At 38.9% G+C, this 15302-nt stretch overlaps 1 protein-coding gene across 2 annotated transcripts in view; it reads right to left on the bottom strand.

The window, feature by feature from the left end:
* Positions 1-15302, bottom strand: part of ttyh2l (tweety homolog 2, like) — a 61292-nt gene that overhangs the window by 29223 nt on the left and 16767 nt on the right. For both annotated transcript variants that reach the window (XM_073856929.1, XM_073856928.1), the window contains exons 3-4: positions 7707-7818; positions 1605-1825 (exon numbers count right to left, since the gene is read on the bottom strand). In XM_073856929.1, the coding sequence (XP_073713030.1) occupies positions 1605-1825; positions 7707-7818 (333 nt within the window). The remainder of the gene's footprint in view (positions 1-1604; positions 1826-7706; positions 7819-15302) is intronic.

The following is a 15302-nucleotide window of genomic DNA, read 5'->3' as shown; positions in this document are numbered from 1 at the left end:
TGATCCGTAACACACCCCTAGTAAAGTTAGTACACAGTGACAGCCATAAATGCATTTGTACTAATAATTGGCATAATAATTTATTTTGGTGTTTCGGTTTCGTTTTTTTGGCCTTGGTTTCCTCTTTTTCGGTTTTCGGCCAAGAATTTTCATTTCGGTGCATCCCTAAACATGACCAATGGGTTAGCATTGAAACAACCCAGAACAGGTTATATTACAATCCATTTTGACCCAAGCTGTGTTTAAAATAACCCAGCATTTTTTTGAGAGCATGTAAACAGACTCAACATTTTGTAGTGTTTAATGGCAAAATCCAAAACTTAATAGCTTTTTGGACCCTTAACTCTTCAAGAACAAATGTGCTCAACACATTGTGAAATAATTAGCATAATCAGTCAGTGTTAAGTGTATGCAATTAGTTTTTACTGCAAAACCCCTGTTGTGTCTTGAATTCAATCCAGGTTCTCCTTTCCAAACAACTGTATAAGGAAGCCAGTATTTGTCAGCCCTGATGTGTGCACAATGTCAGCAAGTCTCTAAGTATGACTTTAAAAGTGTGTGTTTTATAGCCCTAATCATTCTTCCATCTGCCGTTGCATGTTCTCTATCCACACGCTTAATAATTTAACAGGGAAAATTCACAGACATAAGAATTTCATGAGCTCAAGCCTAGACTATGGGAATAGACAACCTGCAGGAAAATCCACTCACGCATATTTGTGCTAAAAGTAACATTAGTAAAGTAATACCAGTGTAAATTTTACTGTAGGGTATAGTTGCCTAAATCATGTTAGAAACAAGTGTTACAACCACAATGAAAAGCTGGTGTTATTCTGTGTACTGAGCAGGTTGTCCGGTCTGCATTGGCATTTCAGTGATTCCAGGTCTGTATAGTTTTGGAGCCTTGCTGGAATGCCCGGCAAATAAAACCACAATCCAATCAGTAATCCTACACCTCGATCACTTAAAAATGCCCACGCAAGTTGATGCAGAGAGAGAAAGAAAGAATATATGGAGTCCAAGGTGTATGAGAACTCATAGGAGGAGGTCCAGAGGCAAGATGATTAGATTAGCTTCAAAATAATGAAGGAAGAAAGGCTTGGCTGTTGCTGCTCAATATCACAGTGCTTTAGCAGTCTGAAACACTACCTTCCCATCAATACGTGCACTGCTAGTTCATAACACGCTGGCCTAGAAATGGAAATGTAATCTTCTCGGAGGATATACAAATCAATTCTAACGGACACAAGAAGGATAGTCAAGATAAAATCCAGTGGTATTGGCGGTAAAGACCAACAGAAGTAGGTCAGATTTGGCACCTGGAGGACAAACTCCCAGTAGCCGACTCAAAACAACTATAGGGGGCATCAGTCCTACTAACTGCTTTGCTATGATCTTGCCATATTTTATTTGTTATATTGCATGTCTTCTATTTCAGCATTAAACGTTCTTGTTTTATTACTCATAAAGGGTCAACAGATGCATGTTTGAGGAAATTCGATTTTGGAATGGCTCACAAACTACATATAGTGGAAGAAGCAGCCCTGACATGTTGCCAAATCTTTCAAGTGCATGCCAAACAATTACTCAAGTGTGCTCCTCACCTGTAGTACTCCATGTATGCAGTTTGGTCCGCAATTGCTGCCAAATCCACTTTCAACTTGCTGGTGTCTGGCATGGCAGTCAGCTCCTGGATGATGTTGTTGGCCATCTGCTGCAGGAAGCGCAAGCTTTTGGTGTAATCTCCTCGAGGAGAGAATATCTCATCCAAACGCTCCAGGTGTTCCTTCAGCCCAACCCGCATATTATCCAAAGTGTTACCCACCTGAGAACAAAGAGAAAGTGCTGAGCAGTGCTGTCACGATGGCAGTGGAGATTTGGCACGCTAACCATACATGCCTTCTAAGATGGGCATTTGCAATTAATTCCCTATGGGAAGGAAGTGGAGGATGTGGCAGGGCATTGCCAGGAGAAAAAAAGAAAACGGTGAAAGCATTAAAAAGTTTAAACTGTTAACTTCACGCAAGTAAGAGGGGTGGAACGCCAGGTGGAAGCCAAAAAGTCTGGTGTTTTGATCCAATTTTAGATATGGTTTGGACACATATATTTAGATATATTTCATATATTTAGTCTCTAGGCTGTATCTGGCAAACCAAAAGTGCATTAAGTCGACACCATGTATTCAGTTACATAAAGTTTGGAAATAATGCAAATATGTTGACTTCAGTGACTTTAGAAACTGTAGGCCAGGGGTCTCCAACCTTTTTGTCTGCAAGGGCTACCACAATGGATAAAACAATCCGGAGGGCTACTTTTAGTCTACTCAAAACTTTTTTGTTGTACTTTTAATTTATTTTACTTGTTGATATGTTGGAGCCAGTGCTATAGACCTTTGCAAAGCTTTCACACTCGCCGTACATTTTACAGACAAACCCCTCAAAGCTGGCATTTGAAGAGGTACTGCTGACATTTCATGCAGGTTTTTATCCTTGCCAGTGCGGTACAGATGTGAGAATCGAGTGTTAGACAGAGTGGGTAGGTTTGTCACCTTTTTTCACAGACAGAGAATTAAAAATAAAGTTGGGAAAGACAAAAAAGAAGCTATTTTGAAAGTGAAATGTTTCTAGACAGCTACAGCAGACGCAGCCTCTCCCACAAAGCCATTATACACAACTGTCAGTCACAATTACAGTCGGGCTGGTTCTTAAAACGGAAATATTTGAGTCCCAAACATTTATAGAACTACATACTTGGATTTATATTAACAGGATCTAAACAACCGTGTCAAGAGCATCTCCACTTAACTAGTTTTGTACGCATGTTGTCTTAAAGGAATACTCCAAGATGTTTTTGTCATCCAAGATGTCTTTCTTTGTTCAGTTGAGAAGAAAGTATGTTTTTTGAGGAAAACATTACAGGTTTTTCTCAATTAAATAGACTTTATTGGACCCCAACAGTGTACAGTTTAAATGCAGTTTAAAATTGCAGTTTAAATGCAGCTTCAAAGGGCTCTCAATGAACCAAACCGAGACATTAGGGTCTAATCTAGCAAAACAATTGTCATTTAAAAAATTTTAAACTTCTCGTCTTGCACTACCCGTGTGATGCGCCAGTGTGACCTTACGCATTACGTAATCACGTCGAAAGGTCACGCGTGTCTCCGTTAGGATCGTTTAGAGCCCTTTGAAGCTGCATTGAAACTGGAAACTGAAAAAAAAAATTTTTACAGTCTGAGGAACCTTTTATCACCTTAAAGAACCTTTTGTGAAACAGAAAGGTTCTTCAGATGTTAAAGGTGCCATTTTTTCACCATCAGATGCGAATGACGCGATATGGGCGAAGCGTTTGCCGCGAAAACACACGCTATTCGCCTCAAATGTGTCTTCGTCCAAGTTGAAAATGTTCAACTCGAGCGAAACAATCTGCACGACACAAAGTTAAATCCCGCGAGTAATCTAGAGCGAGTAACGCATTGGCCCGCGTTTGGTGTGTACGTAGCATAAGTCACACTTTTTTCATAGTATAGCGGGTCCTGGAACTTATAGTCAGGTGTGACTTATACATCAAAATTATTTCATATGAACCAAGAGAAACCATTACCGTCTACAGCTGCGAGAGTTCGCTTATGTAATTCAATGGATTCAGTGATGTGGAATGACATCAGGAACTTGATTTGGCTTGTCGTGTTAATTTAGCCTATTCAGCCTCCCAGGTATGTTCTGTATGCTATTGTGTATCGTGTAAATAACTGTTTGTGTTACTTTATGTACAAACACCTATTCAGCCGGCTGTTCTATGCTATTTTTTAGTTGAATAACTTGCCTTTCCAGATTAAATATCTGTCCTTCGGCTTGAATTTTGTGAAATAATTTTCTTAATAAATACAATGTATAGTCCAGTGCGACTTATATATGTTTTTTCCTCTTAAAAACGCATTTTTGACTGATGCGACTTATACTAGAATTATAGTCTGGAAAATACTGTATTTTTTACGAATACACGAGCATACGTGCAAAGTCGAACGCACAGCCTTGCAAAGCATACACTCTTAAAAATAAAGATGCTCAAAAGGTTGATGCCATAGAAGAACCTTTTGTTGTTCTTTAAAGAACTATTTTGTCAAAGGTTCTTTAAAGAACTATTTAGTCAAAGGTTCTTTAAAGAACCGTTTCTTTATACATTTTTATAGTCTAAAGAACCTTTGGTGAAACAGAAATGTTATTCAGATGTTAAAAGTGACGTTTTTTCCTGTGTTTTACAAGCTTTGAAATGCGTAACAAGATCTGATTGTGTAGCTGGTCCAGTGTGTTGTGATTCGACAGCCGTTTAGCCTATCTTGTCCGGAAAGGTCACGCCATATTGAAAAACTCTACTAACGCAACTCTTCCTCTTCTCCATGGAAGCGCAACAAGGTTGTATTTCTGTAGGCAAGTTAAAAAATTCAGAATATTGTCGTCATCTAACTGTGAAGTCGAGGGCTGTAGACAAAACCAGCCGTTCTCTGTAGTCCTTGAAAAAAGTGAATTTCATTAAAGAAAATAAATCGCTTGGCATTAAACTTTGAGCTTTATAATTTTGCAGGTATTATTTATGCTGTAACAGCAACATTACACACAAACTAAAGTTTGGATAAAATGGAATTACGAGAAACATTCTTCTACGGCATTATGAAGCACCTTTATTTTTATCAGTGTATTATTTTTGACTCAATATATGCGCTGACATTCGACGCATGCAAATTTCGACAATTTGCAATACCTCTCATAGTCTACATACTACATACTCCTATACTTCTGATGATGAAAATTGCGTCACTCGCATACACATAATCAGGGCCGGATTAACCATACGGGCAACTGGGCAATTGCCCAGGGGCCCAAGATCTCCAAAGGGCCCAGGGCAGCAAGGGCACGAGCAAAATACTGTATCTGGTAATCTCCCGCTGGCCGCTTCATATTAAACAAACTGTCAACACGTGCTTTTGCGCTGCAAAGAGAGACGCGGCACTGCTTTATGACTTTGAACGTGAGTTGAGAGCGGTTGAGAGTCAGTCTCATGCGGACTGACCAATGAAGAGAGGGCCTCAAGTTAAGACCCTCTCCTCATTGGTCAGTCCGCATGAGGTGGGTCAAAGGATCTTACTACTGCTACCACAGAAAAAAACGAGACATGGAGCGCGAAGCGGAAATAAAAAAAGGAAAATGACATCAGAAACGCAGAAAATGTAAAGTATAAACAGTGGTGTAGTCTGCGTGATACGCAGGCATCTGCGCGATCCGATCGGCGTATGAAATCAAATTACTATAGCGGCGCGAAAGTGACTGGGGAGCCGACTGGTGTGGCCCCACAAGAACCCACAGACGAGTGACAGCAAAGTACCGCGAGAGCGATTGCCGTTATCACATGGAGAAATCTGCTTTGAATCGCTCTCGCGGTACTTTGACATCACCAAGAGGTGTGCTTAGCGCCAAATGAAGTCGAACCTGCAGTGTAGCTGCTCACGCGACACTGTAAACAAACATGTTGAGAAGTGAACGAGTGGAGTAGTGCATAACATAAAATCCGGAGATTTCACAACACACATGTAAGTAAACAACATTTAAATCATCAATCCAGTTTATTACTTTATCTGGAGGTAAGGCTCCAATAAAATAAAATAAGCCGGTGTTTATGTCCTGATGGTTTTTAGCTGCCTTCCAGCATGTTTGCTTGTGCTTCACAGTGTTAAACTTACTTTCTCTGTGTTCATTTGTATATCTACGTTCAAGCTGTAGCCTTTATGATCTTAAACTTCTGTGAGGAAATTAATGTCTGCGTTGATGTTCAGTTCAGACTTGCAAATTAAAGATCATTTTCTTCACTTTGGTTTGGGTGTCTAATATTAGGCTATATGATGGTCTTGTAATAATAATTAAGTAAAAGCCTATTTTGATTTTTAGACAATGGTAATGCATTTGTATGAGCATTTAAATATTTGTAAATCAAAAATACACCTGATGACAGTTAGAATTTGAAGTATTGAGTATATTTACTGTATATTACAGTAATATATTCTGTATATGACCATATTATGGTGATCCTGGGGTCGTGATGATGGGGCCCTTGAATATTGTTGCCCAGGGTATAACAAAGTGTTAATCTGGCCCTGCACATAATAATGGACCATACTTCAGCCTTTATTTGTTTTGGCAGGGGTAAAACAAAATCTGTTTGAGCTCAACTTCTACAATTACTGTGTGGGATTTCTTCTTAACATTTTTTGAATATTGTCTATAATTAAATTAAAACCTAATTTCAGTTTTACATCAGGGAAATGAATATGTAGCTCTCTAGAATAACACATTATCATCTGTAGGTCTATAACTCATCATTTCAGAACTGTGGGGAAGTAATGAAGAATTATAAAGCAGATTCACCATCTCCGCATGAAAAGTCTTTAAGCAGGCGATTTCTCTGAAATGGCAATCTCCACACACCATGTTATTCGGAGTTACCACAACTATTCGCTGGCATGCAACCACTGTAGCCATTTAGAAAGCTTACACAAAGTCTTGATTTTAAAGGCCTTCAATCGCAAAAGCTAAAATTGGATTTGTTGGGGTTTGGTGGAGCCAAGGCTGTTTAGTTGTAGCACACATCGAATAGGGTGCTCCGGAGAGATTGTTTATATATGAACACCCAACCAGGATGCAATGCATTAGGTGCCAGTATGCCAAAAACATATTGGCAAATAGTGACAATGAAGCTCTTAGAAGCTGAGTATCAGCAGAAAAAAAGTTTTTCACTACGTTGCCAGCAGGTAATGAACATTATGGGCTGTGTAAGGAAAAACTTTATGCCAGTCAGTTAGTCGGCCAGCCAGCTAAATGCTCCATTTACTATACTCAGCCTGGCAGATGCTAAATTATACAGCCCTCAATGCCAGGGCGGACGGCTAGAAACAAAAAAATGTTTTGGTTGTGGGTTGGTTTAAATATAACAAAGTGGTGAATTACTGTACAAGATTGCCCAATCCGGTGATGTAAGTGTGGCATTTAGACATATTCAGAGGAACAAAAAGACAAAGGGTATTTTTTGTATAGTGGGCGTTTTTTGTTCTTGTTGTGATAAGGGGTGCATAGTTACTCACCTTGATATTGTAAATGCAACTATTATTGTAGATTGAACAGATTTTGCAATAACAAATGGTCTGTAGTATGAAAGCATTGACAGCCCACACAAACTTCCTCTGTGAGCAACAAGACGCCCACAAACATTTAACACGTCCTGCACATCAGTGGTGAGTGCATGAAAAACAAGAGTTACGGATACAAGAGTTTTAATCCCCATTAATGCAGATGGAGATTTAATCCCAGACTTCTCTGGGTTTTTCTTGCCTACGCACACCAGCTGGATACACGGGCATCTGGAGAGGTTTCTAGAGTTCCTCCAAACTGGAGAGTAAAATGGGGACAGGCACAAAATGGGCAAAACTTTCTTGCAGAAGTGAACCCTACATCAGTGCTGTGTGTGTGTGTGCGCACAACTCATCACAAGATACTTTCAGATTCCTGCAGCTGTGAAACGTCCCTCAGGCTCCACCATTTACATTTACTTCATCCAAACAGGCACATTTCTGATTGACTTTAAATCATGACCTTCCTCTGGCTATTTCAGAGAAATAAGACAACATGATGAGTGGCAGGTGGAGAAAGTGAAACTCTTACCCTACTGCCGATGCCATCCAGTGTGTGATTGGCGTTATAAATTGAGTAAGTTAACTGGTAGACTCCATCGTTGGTTTCGCTGTTTCCATAGAAACCCACTCCTACTGCTGAACTGTAAGAAAAATAAAATGGCTTGTATTACAATGATATTACAGCAGAAATCCTTCGGGTTGTTTAAAAAAAAATGAATTTGATACAGCAGTTTGTTAAGGATTTGAAAAATTTAAAGGTCAAGTGTGTGAGTTTAAAGGCAGGGTATCTGCTTTGATCCAGTTATACTGGTTAAAAGTCTCCTCACATCCTAATATCAATCACTATGTTAAAGGAATAGTCTACTCATTTTCAATATTAAACTATGTTATTACCGTAACTAAGAAGAGTTGATACATCCCTCTATCATCTGTGTGCGTGCACGTGGGCGCTGGAGAGCGCTGCGACGCTTCGATAGCATTTAGCTTGGCCCCATTCATTCAATGGTACCAATCAGAGATAAAGTTAGCTGACCAAACACATCAACGTTTTTCCTATTTAAGAGGAGTAGTTATACGAGCAAGTTTGGTGGTACAAAATAAAACGTAGCGCTTTTCTAAGCGGATTTAAAAGAGGAACTATATTTTATGGGGTAATAGCACATTAATTTTAACTTTGGCAGAAAACGAGCCACGGTTACCATTCAGGAGCTTGCTCTAGTAGTGACGTAATTACAGGAAGCGAGCAAAGTCGCAGAAGCCCCTTCCATGATGCGAATTTCCGTGTGAATCTCAATGACTATATACAGCATATATTGGCCATATTTGCCCATAACTAACCAACTTCTGTTTTTATCCACCAAGCCAGTGTCTTGTCATAGATGAATGAGTAAAATTCATCATGAGTAAGATGAGTGTGTACACTTTTTTATTATTTACTCATTCTTTACTCATTTATCTATGACAAACCACCTGATTGAAGACAAAAACAGAAGTTGCTTTACTTTAAGGTCAGCTTGCAACACTGTCAGGACCGCAACTTTCTTAGACATGATGATTAATCCGAGTGATTCATTGATGCCTGGACATGCTGTAAATAACTTGTGTGGCAGGGAACAAGAACAAATTTCTCACTGGTTTTAAACCCCTGCATGCATTATAACCTCTCCAGAGTGCACTACATTTTCAGGTGTGAGGGAAAATCAGAGCGCGAGCATATTATAAGTTCAGGTGCGAGGAGAAGTCCAAGCCGGGAGCATTACAAGCACACAAGGGAAAACACACAATGCACGTTTGTGTACAGTAGCAAGCGCCGGAGAATGTTAATGTAAACCATGATGATAGTAATAATAGCATATTAACATTTTAAAGGGATAGTTCACCCAAAAATGAAAATTCTGTCATCATTTTGTCATCCTTCATGTATGAATTTCTTTTTTTTGACTAACACAAAAGAAGATATTTTAATAAATGATGGTAAGCACACAGCTGATTGTAACTATTGACTTTCATAGTAGGAAAAACAAATACAATGGAATTCAATGGGTACCATAAACTGTGTGTTTACAATCATTTATTAAAATATCTTATTCATCGTTTATCACAATACTTTTATAATATTTGTTTTCCTACTATGGACGTCAATGGTTACATTCAGCTTTGTGATGACAGAATTTTCGTTATTGAAAAAGTAATGGGCAAAAAAGTCAACAATCGTCATGAAGATAGTATCGTCTTTCGGCACAACCCTAATACCAACCAATTCTCATGAAATGTGTGCAAGACATATGCAAAATTCCAATTTTGCGTGCATATGATATGCCAGTCCTTCCCGTTTACTTATATGGCGCATTTTTTCGTGTTGCTTTATTTATTGGCTGCTCATTTTTTTTCAAACCATTGTCGCTTGGGTTTTTGGTTAGATTTGGGTTTTGCTTTAGGATGTCATTCAATATATAGGTTTCTCCATGTTTTGTCTTTTTTTAAACCAAGTTTTTTGTATTGTTTTTCTAGTTTTTTTGTTTAAATGTAGCTTAAATAAGTTGATTGCGACCACTTACCTTAAAAGTAAATTGAATGAATACTTTTTTTTTCAGTGGGGTGTAACAATACATCGATATAGATCAATACATCAATTTTAGTTCTAAGGATCCGATGCATCGATGCTACATGTAAAAATCAATTTGAGGTACCTATTTTTTGACACACTCCATATCCTCATTCCTTGACGTAAAGTCCATCTATACATTCCTGCCACAGCAAGCATTTTTGTTTATTTTCATCTGCTAGCATTAGCAAGTGAATGCGATGCAGCAACAAGGCGGTTGTAGCAGCGAAAACACAGCAGATGTTGTCCATGTAAATGCAGTGTCCTCTCTCATGAAATTTAAAATATCTCAAAAGAGACACAGCACTTGTTTTACTGTTAGATCTGATGTTGTGTGACAGATCAAATGCTTCAGTTTAACAGCTTTATTTTTTCTATTAATTTATTTTTCAATTTAATTAATTTTTTTCTAAAACTACCTCAGTGATTGTACTATTGTAGATTGAAAATACTGAAAGACTTTGACTGTTGCCATCATAAGCTTGATTTGATGTGACATTTTGATGTGACTCATTATTTTTGTTAGTTTGTTGTTCCAAATGTTCCAATTGGGAAAGAGATTGCGGCATTTTCAAGTTATATATTTTGGTTGCATTTGTAAGTAGAAATGTAACTGCTTAACTAGGCAATTAATATAAAAATATTGATAAATTAATCGACTCGTAATCGCATTAAAGCAGCGTTCGATGTATCGGCAAAAATCGCATCACTGGCGAAGAAATCGATTTTGTATCGAGACGTATTGAACTGTCCAATTTACACACCTAGTCGCTTGGCCTTGGGGTTAGAATTGGGGTTTGGGCTAGGATGTCATTTTATTTTACAATAACTGGCTCTAACCCCAAACCCAAGCGACAAAAAAACAGAAAACAAATGAGAAACCAATAAATAAAACGACACCATGTGCCATATAAGTGAATTGAAAGACTGGCGTATCATATGCACGTAAAATTGGAATTTGGCTTTTGTATTGCACGATATTCACACTGTGTGCTATTTATACGCATTTTATGAGAATGGGCGCTAATACAGACGGTAAAGGAAGTTATGTAGTGTCTGTGCAAATTACATACAGGACTGTGCAAAAGTCACCATGCCAGAATTAGATTGTTGTTTTTGCAATGTTATAGTGATCATATATAATTGTTTCTCAGTCTCTTTAATAGAATACATCCAGAAAATCCAGGAAATGTGTATATGAAGAATTTCGTTGCAAAACGAGATACATCCGTTTTTTTAATTGTTCAGAAATCTCGTTTTTTTTTTGGTTGTACATTCCAATTAATATCAATTCAACTGCAGTTGGTTTGTTTTGATTTAAACCTTCATAACTTAAAAAATACAGCTAAGTAGCACCATAAAACAAAATAATAACATGAAAACAGAATAATAAACATGTTTTGACAAAAAATGTTAAAAAATGGATTTGTCTCGTTTTGCAACAAAACTCTTCATATAGTATTAAAAACTGTATTAAAATGTAAACTGATGTGTCAAGTTTTTAGGATAAATTACCCTTCCATTTGAGCAATAGAAGGAAACTGACGGATCTCTTCAACCTAAATAAAATAAAATCCTAATTGCTAATTTTAAATAAATTATTCTTTTTATTTCTGTTAACACTGCTACACTGATGAGCTTCTGCTTTCATTCACAGGAAAAGTGAGCTCACCGGCGGCAGTTTGACTTTGTAATTCATCACTTTGACTGTTTCGGTCTCATGATAGCTTCAACTGTGAAACCCGAGTAAATATATCAAACCAAGCCCCAGAATCTTACTCCACCTCATTAGACTGCTGTGCCGGGTCAAGCATTAGGAGCCGGTCAGTGCATCTCGATCAGCGAGGGATCTGTTACAGGCCAAACCCCCCTCATCCTCCTTGCTGGAGCCGCCGCGTGAGCCGCTGTGTCTCGCTGCGATATTTCTCAATTCATTTTCTTTGACAGATTCAGGAGAAAGTGCTAATTTACAGCCTGACAAAAGCAGGGAAGGAGAGAAACAACGAATTTACTGTGCGTATCCCAAAAGGCCGCTCTGATTGTTACATCAGTATGACGGATGGGGCGCTTTGCTGTTCTTATCAAATGATTATATTTTGTTGTGACTGAGGCGCATGTAAGTGACCATGTTTCCAGATGAGAGCTCACATTTCTCAGTATCCCATCAGAAAGCAAATGCCAGTTTTCTGTCACATGACAAATTAAGCCATTTGTGAGAATCGACTTTGATCATGGATCAGCTTTATTTTTTGCACGCTTTCTTTACACTCCTATGTTGAGATAAGAAAACATACCCAGATAGCAATTACATTTGGCCCGGATCCGTTTTAACCCCCTTGCCTCCGTTTCTATCTTAGTGACGTTTTCTGATTGTGAACCAGATCCGTGCCATATAGAGGTTTCAGCTTAAACATCTAACTGCCATCAGGTCAGTATTTATATCATTTTAGGGATCTGGCCCAGATCACTTTTCCCAAAGGAAATAAGACATAAGCTGTGTCTAACACTGATTTGGTCCAGATCTGCAATACGAATCTTAGCCGATACTGATGATCAGGTGGTGCTGGATCAGCGCTGGCACATATCCGCAACAATCCCTAAAAACAGACCAGAAACGGCTTCGGCCCGATGTGCGTTTGGACTCAGGAACGAATCTGGCTCTATCGTTTTGCGGCCCTGTTCCGTTACAGCATCCAGGGGCTATCTGGGTGGTGATTTGGCATCATCTACCTGCTTTTCTAGTAGCCTTATGGCAACCATGCAGTACACCCTAGCAACTGCCCAAAGTATCCTCACAATGTACTCATGTCCTGGGTTTGTCACACAGAACAACATAGCAGCCACCAAGAACACTTAAATATAGGATTGCACCAATAAATGCCGATATACACTAATAATACGCGGCCGATAAGTATTCTGAATTGAAACAGCCGATATTATTCACAGCTATTTCATGTACTACGGCTTTTGATAGAGTAGGTCCTTATCGATCTGAAATCGCTGTTAGTTTGACTCGTTTATAACATGCATTTGAAAAAGCAACACTTGTCAAACATAATCAATATACATATTCTTTATTATCATGAAAATATATTTATATTGTTGAAGAACAGCAATATAAATATATCCTTAAGCCATTTCCTGGTGCAGCTGCGTGTGTAATGGTTCTTCGTCTGCAGCGCATATTCAGTTTCTGCACAAGAGCGCCCTCTGGCTTTTGGATGTAGCGGCATTTCACCGTAATTCATTGAGAAGGATAGCAAGCATCATCGGCCAATATATCTGTGCACCCCTACTTAAATATTTTTCCCCTCACCCACCAATTCACAATAAAGGCCAAAGTATAGTAAATTTTTTGTGTGTACACAGCATGCCACACAATTTCATCATACTGTATGCGCACCGCCAGAGTTTTTAGACCCTGCATAAATTGTACGCGTAGGTCGAATATGCGCCTATAGAGACAGAGCGCAGTTATGCAAATTTGAAAACCACGCCCAGTCGCCCATCGGGGGGGAAAACAATCCAACCGTCTCCATTGACTTTGTATTGAGAGAAGCTGCCTCCTTGTCATTTCTGGCTTATAACAAAAAACAGAATAATGCCTAAAAGCTGCTGTGTGACAATATGTACAGCTAACAAGCGAAAGAACCCAGTAATAAGCTGTCGAGTTGTAAAACCCAGCCTTTAAGGAGAAAAAAGTGGATCGCCGACTAGTGGACGCAGTTCTATTAGTAGTAGTACTATGAAAAGTTGCCTGTTTCCACTTTTGTGTCTTTAAACGCCCGTTTTTTGAGGTCGACAGCTTATTTCTGGGTTTTTTGGCTTGTTAGCTGTACACCTTGTCACACAGCAGCTTTTAGGTATTATTCTGTTTTTAAGTTTAATCTGTAAATAAGTTTTTATAAGCTTTGAACCCCAAAAAACTAGTGTTTAAAGACACAAAAGTGGAAACAGGCAACTTTTCATAGTAATCCTATAGGTAGAACTGCGTCCACTAGTGGGAAACGTAGTCGGCGATCCAATTTTAACTGCTCGACACCTTATAAAAACTTATTTCTGGGTTCTTTGGCTTGTTAGCTGTACATATTGTCACACAGCAGCTTTTAGGCATTATTCTGTTTTTTGTTATAAGCCAGAAATGACAAGGAGGCGGCCTCTCGCAATACAAAGTCAATGGAGACGGTTGGATTGTTTTCCCCCCGGTGGGCGTGGTTTTCAGGTTATGACGCGCTGCGCTCTGTCTCTATGGGAGTATGTACTCCCATGCCCAGGAGATACATTGCATTTTGTCGCAATGCACATCCACTGAACGTCTGTGTACACGTACGAGTCAAATAAACTTTATTAGCAAGGCTGTGCAATCGACCGTGTGCGTACATATAAAAAACAGCCTATATTCCTTTTTCAGCCTGCCAACAGGCTAATATCCAAAACAGATATTATTTACACAATACGCAATTCTCATCTCAAATTAGGTCACATGTCTTTTTAATTTTAACAATCTACATTTTCTGAGGTTCTTTGTCCTGTGAAAGTTTGTAATGCGATGTATTTTCTATGTTTTGATGGCTGAATTACCAGCATCCTGACACAAAACAATAGGTTTAAACTGCACGATCAGGTCTTCACAGGTCCACTTAGATCCAAAAACCCGAGGTCCGTCCTGAGGGGGTCCAGTGGGGTTAAAAAATAGCACTGGTTCGGGTCGGACTCTGGTATAATTTTCTCGAGTTAGTCTTGGGTCAGGTCTTTCTTTAAAAAATATATTTTTGCATGTCGGGTTCGGGTAAAAAGTGATTCGGGTAATTTCGGGTCAAATACATTTCTTTGGACCCGAGAAGACCTCTACTCTCGACGCTCATCCCTCACTGGACTGAATAAGCCGTATACTCCGGGCTTAAAGGGACACTTTTTTTGAAAATATGCTCATTTTCCAGCTCCCCTAGAGTTAAACATTTGATTTTTACAGTTTTGGAATCCATTCAGCTGATCTCCGGATCTGGCGCTACCATTTTTAGCATAGCTTAGTTAGCACAATTTATTGAATCAGATTAGACCATTAGCATCATGCTAAAAAAATAAACAAAGAGTTTGGATATTTTTCCTATTTAAAACTTGACTCTTCTGTAGTTACATCGTGTACTAAGACCGACAGAAAATTTTAAGTTGCGATTTTCTCGGCAGATATGGCTAGGAACTATACTCTCATTCTGGCGTAATAATCAAGGACTTTGCTGCTGTAACATGGCTGCCGAAGCGCAATGATATTACGCAGTACCCGAAAATAGTCCCCTGCTATTGAAAGATACTAAGGAGACTATTTTTGGCTGTTGCGTAATATCATTGTGCCTCCTGCAGCCATGTTTCGGCAGCAAAGTCCCTGATCACCACGGCAGAATGAGAGTATAGTTCCTAGCCATATCTGCCTAGAAAATCACAACTCTTAATTTTCTGTCAGTCTTAGTAAACGATGTAACAACAGAAGAGTCAAGTTATAAATAGGAAAAATATCGAAAC

Source organism: Misgurnus anguillicaudatus, chromosome 19, assembly GCF_027580225.2.
Source record: "Misgurnus anguillicaudatus chromosome 19, ASM2758022v2, whole genome shotgun sequence".
Classification (NCBI taxonomy): domain Eukaryota; kingdom Metazoa; phylum Chordata; class Actinopteri; order Cypriniformes; family Cobitidae; genus Misgurnus; species Misgurnus anguillicaudatus.
This window is presented reverse-complemented; position numbering and strand designations above follow the sequence as displayed.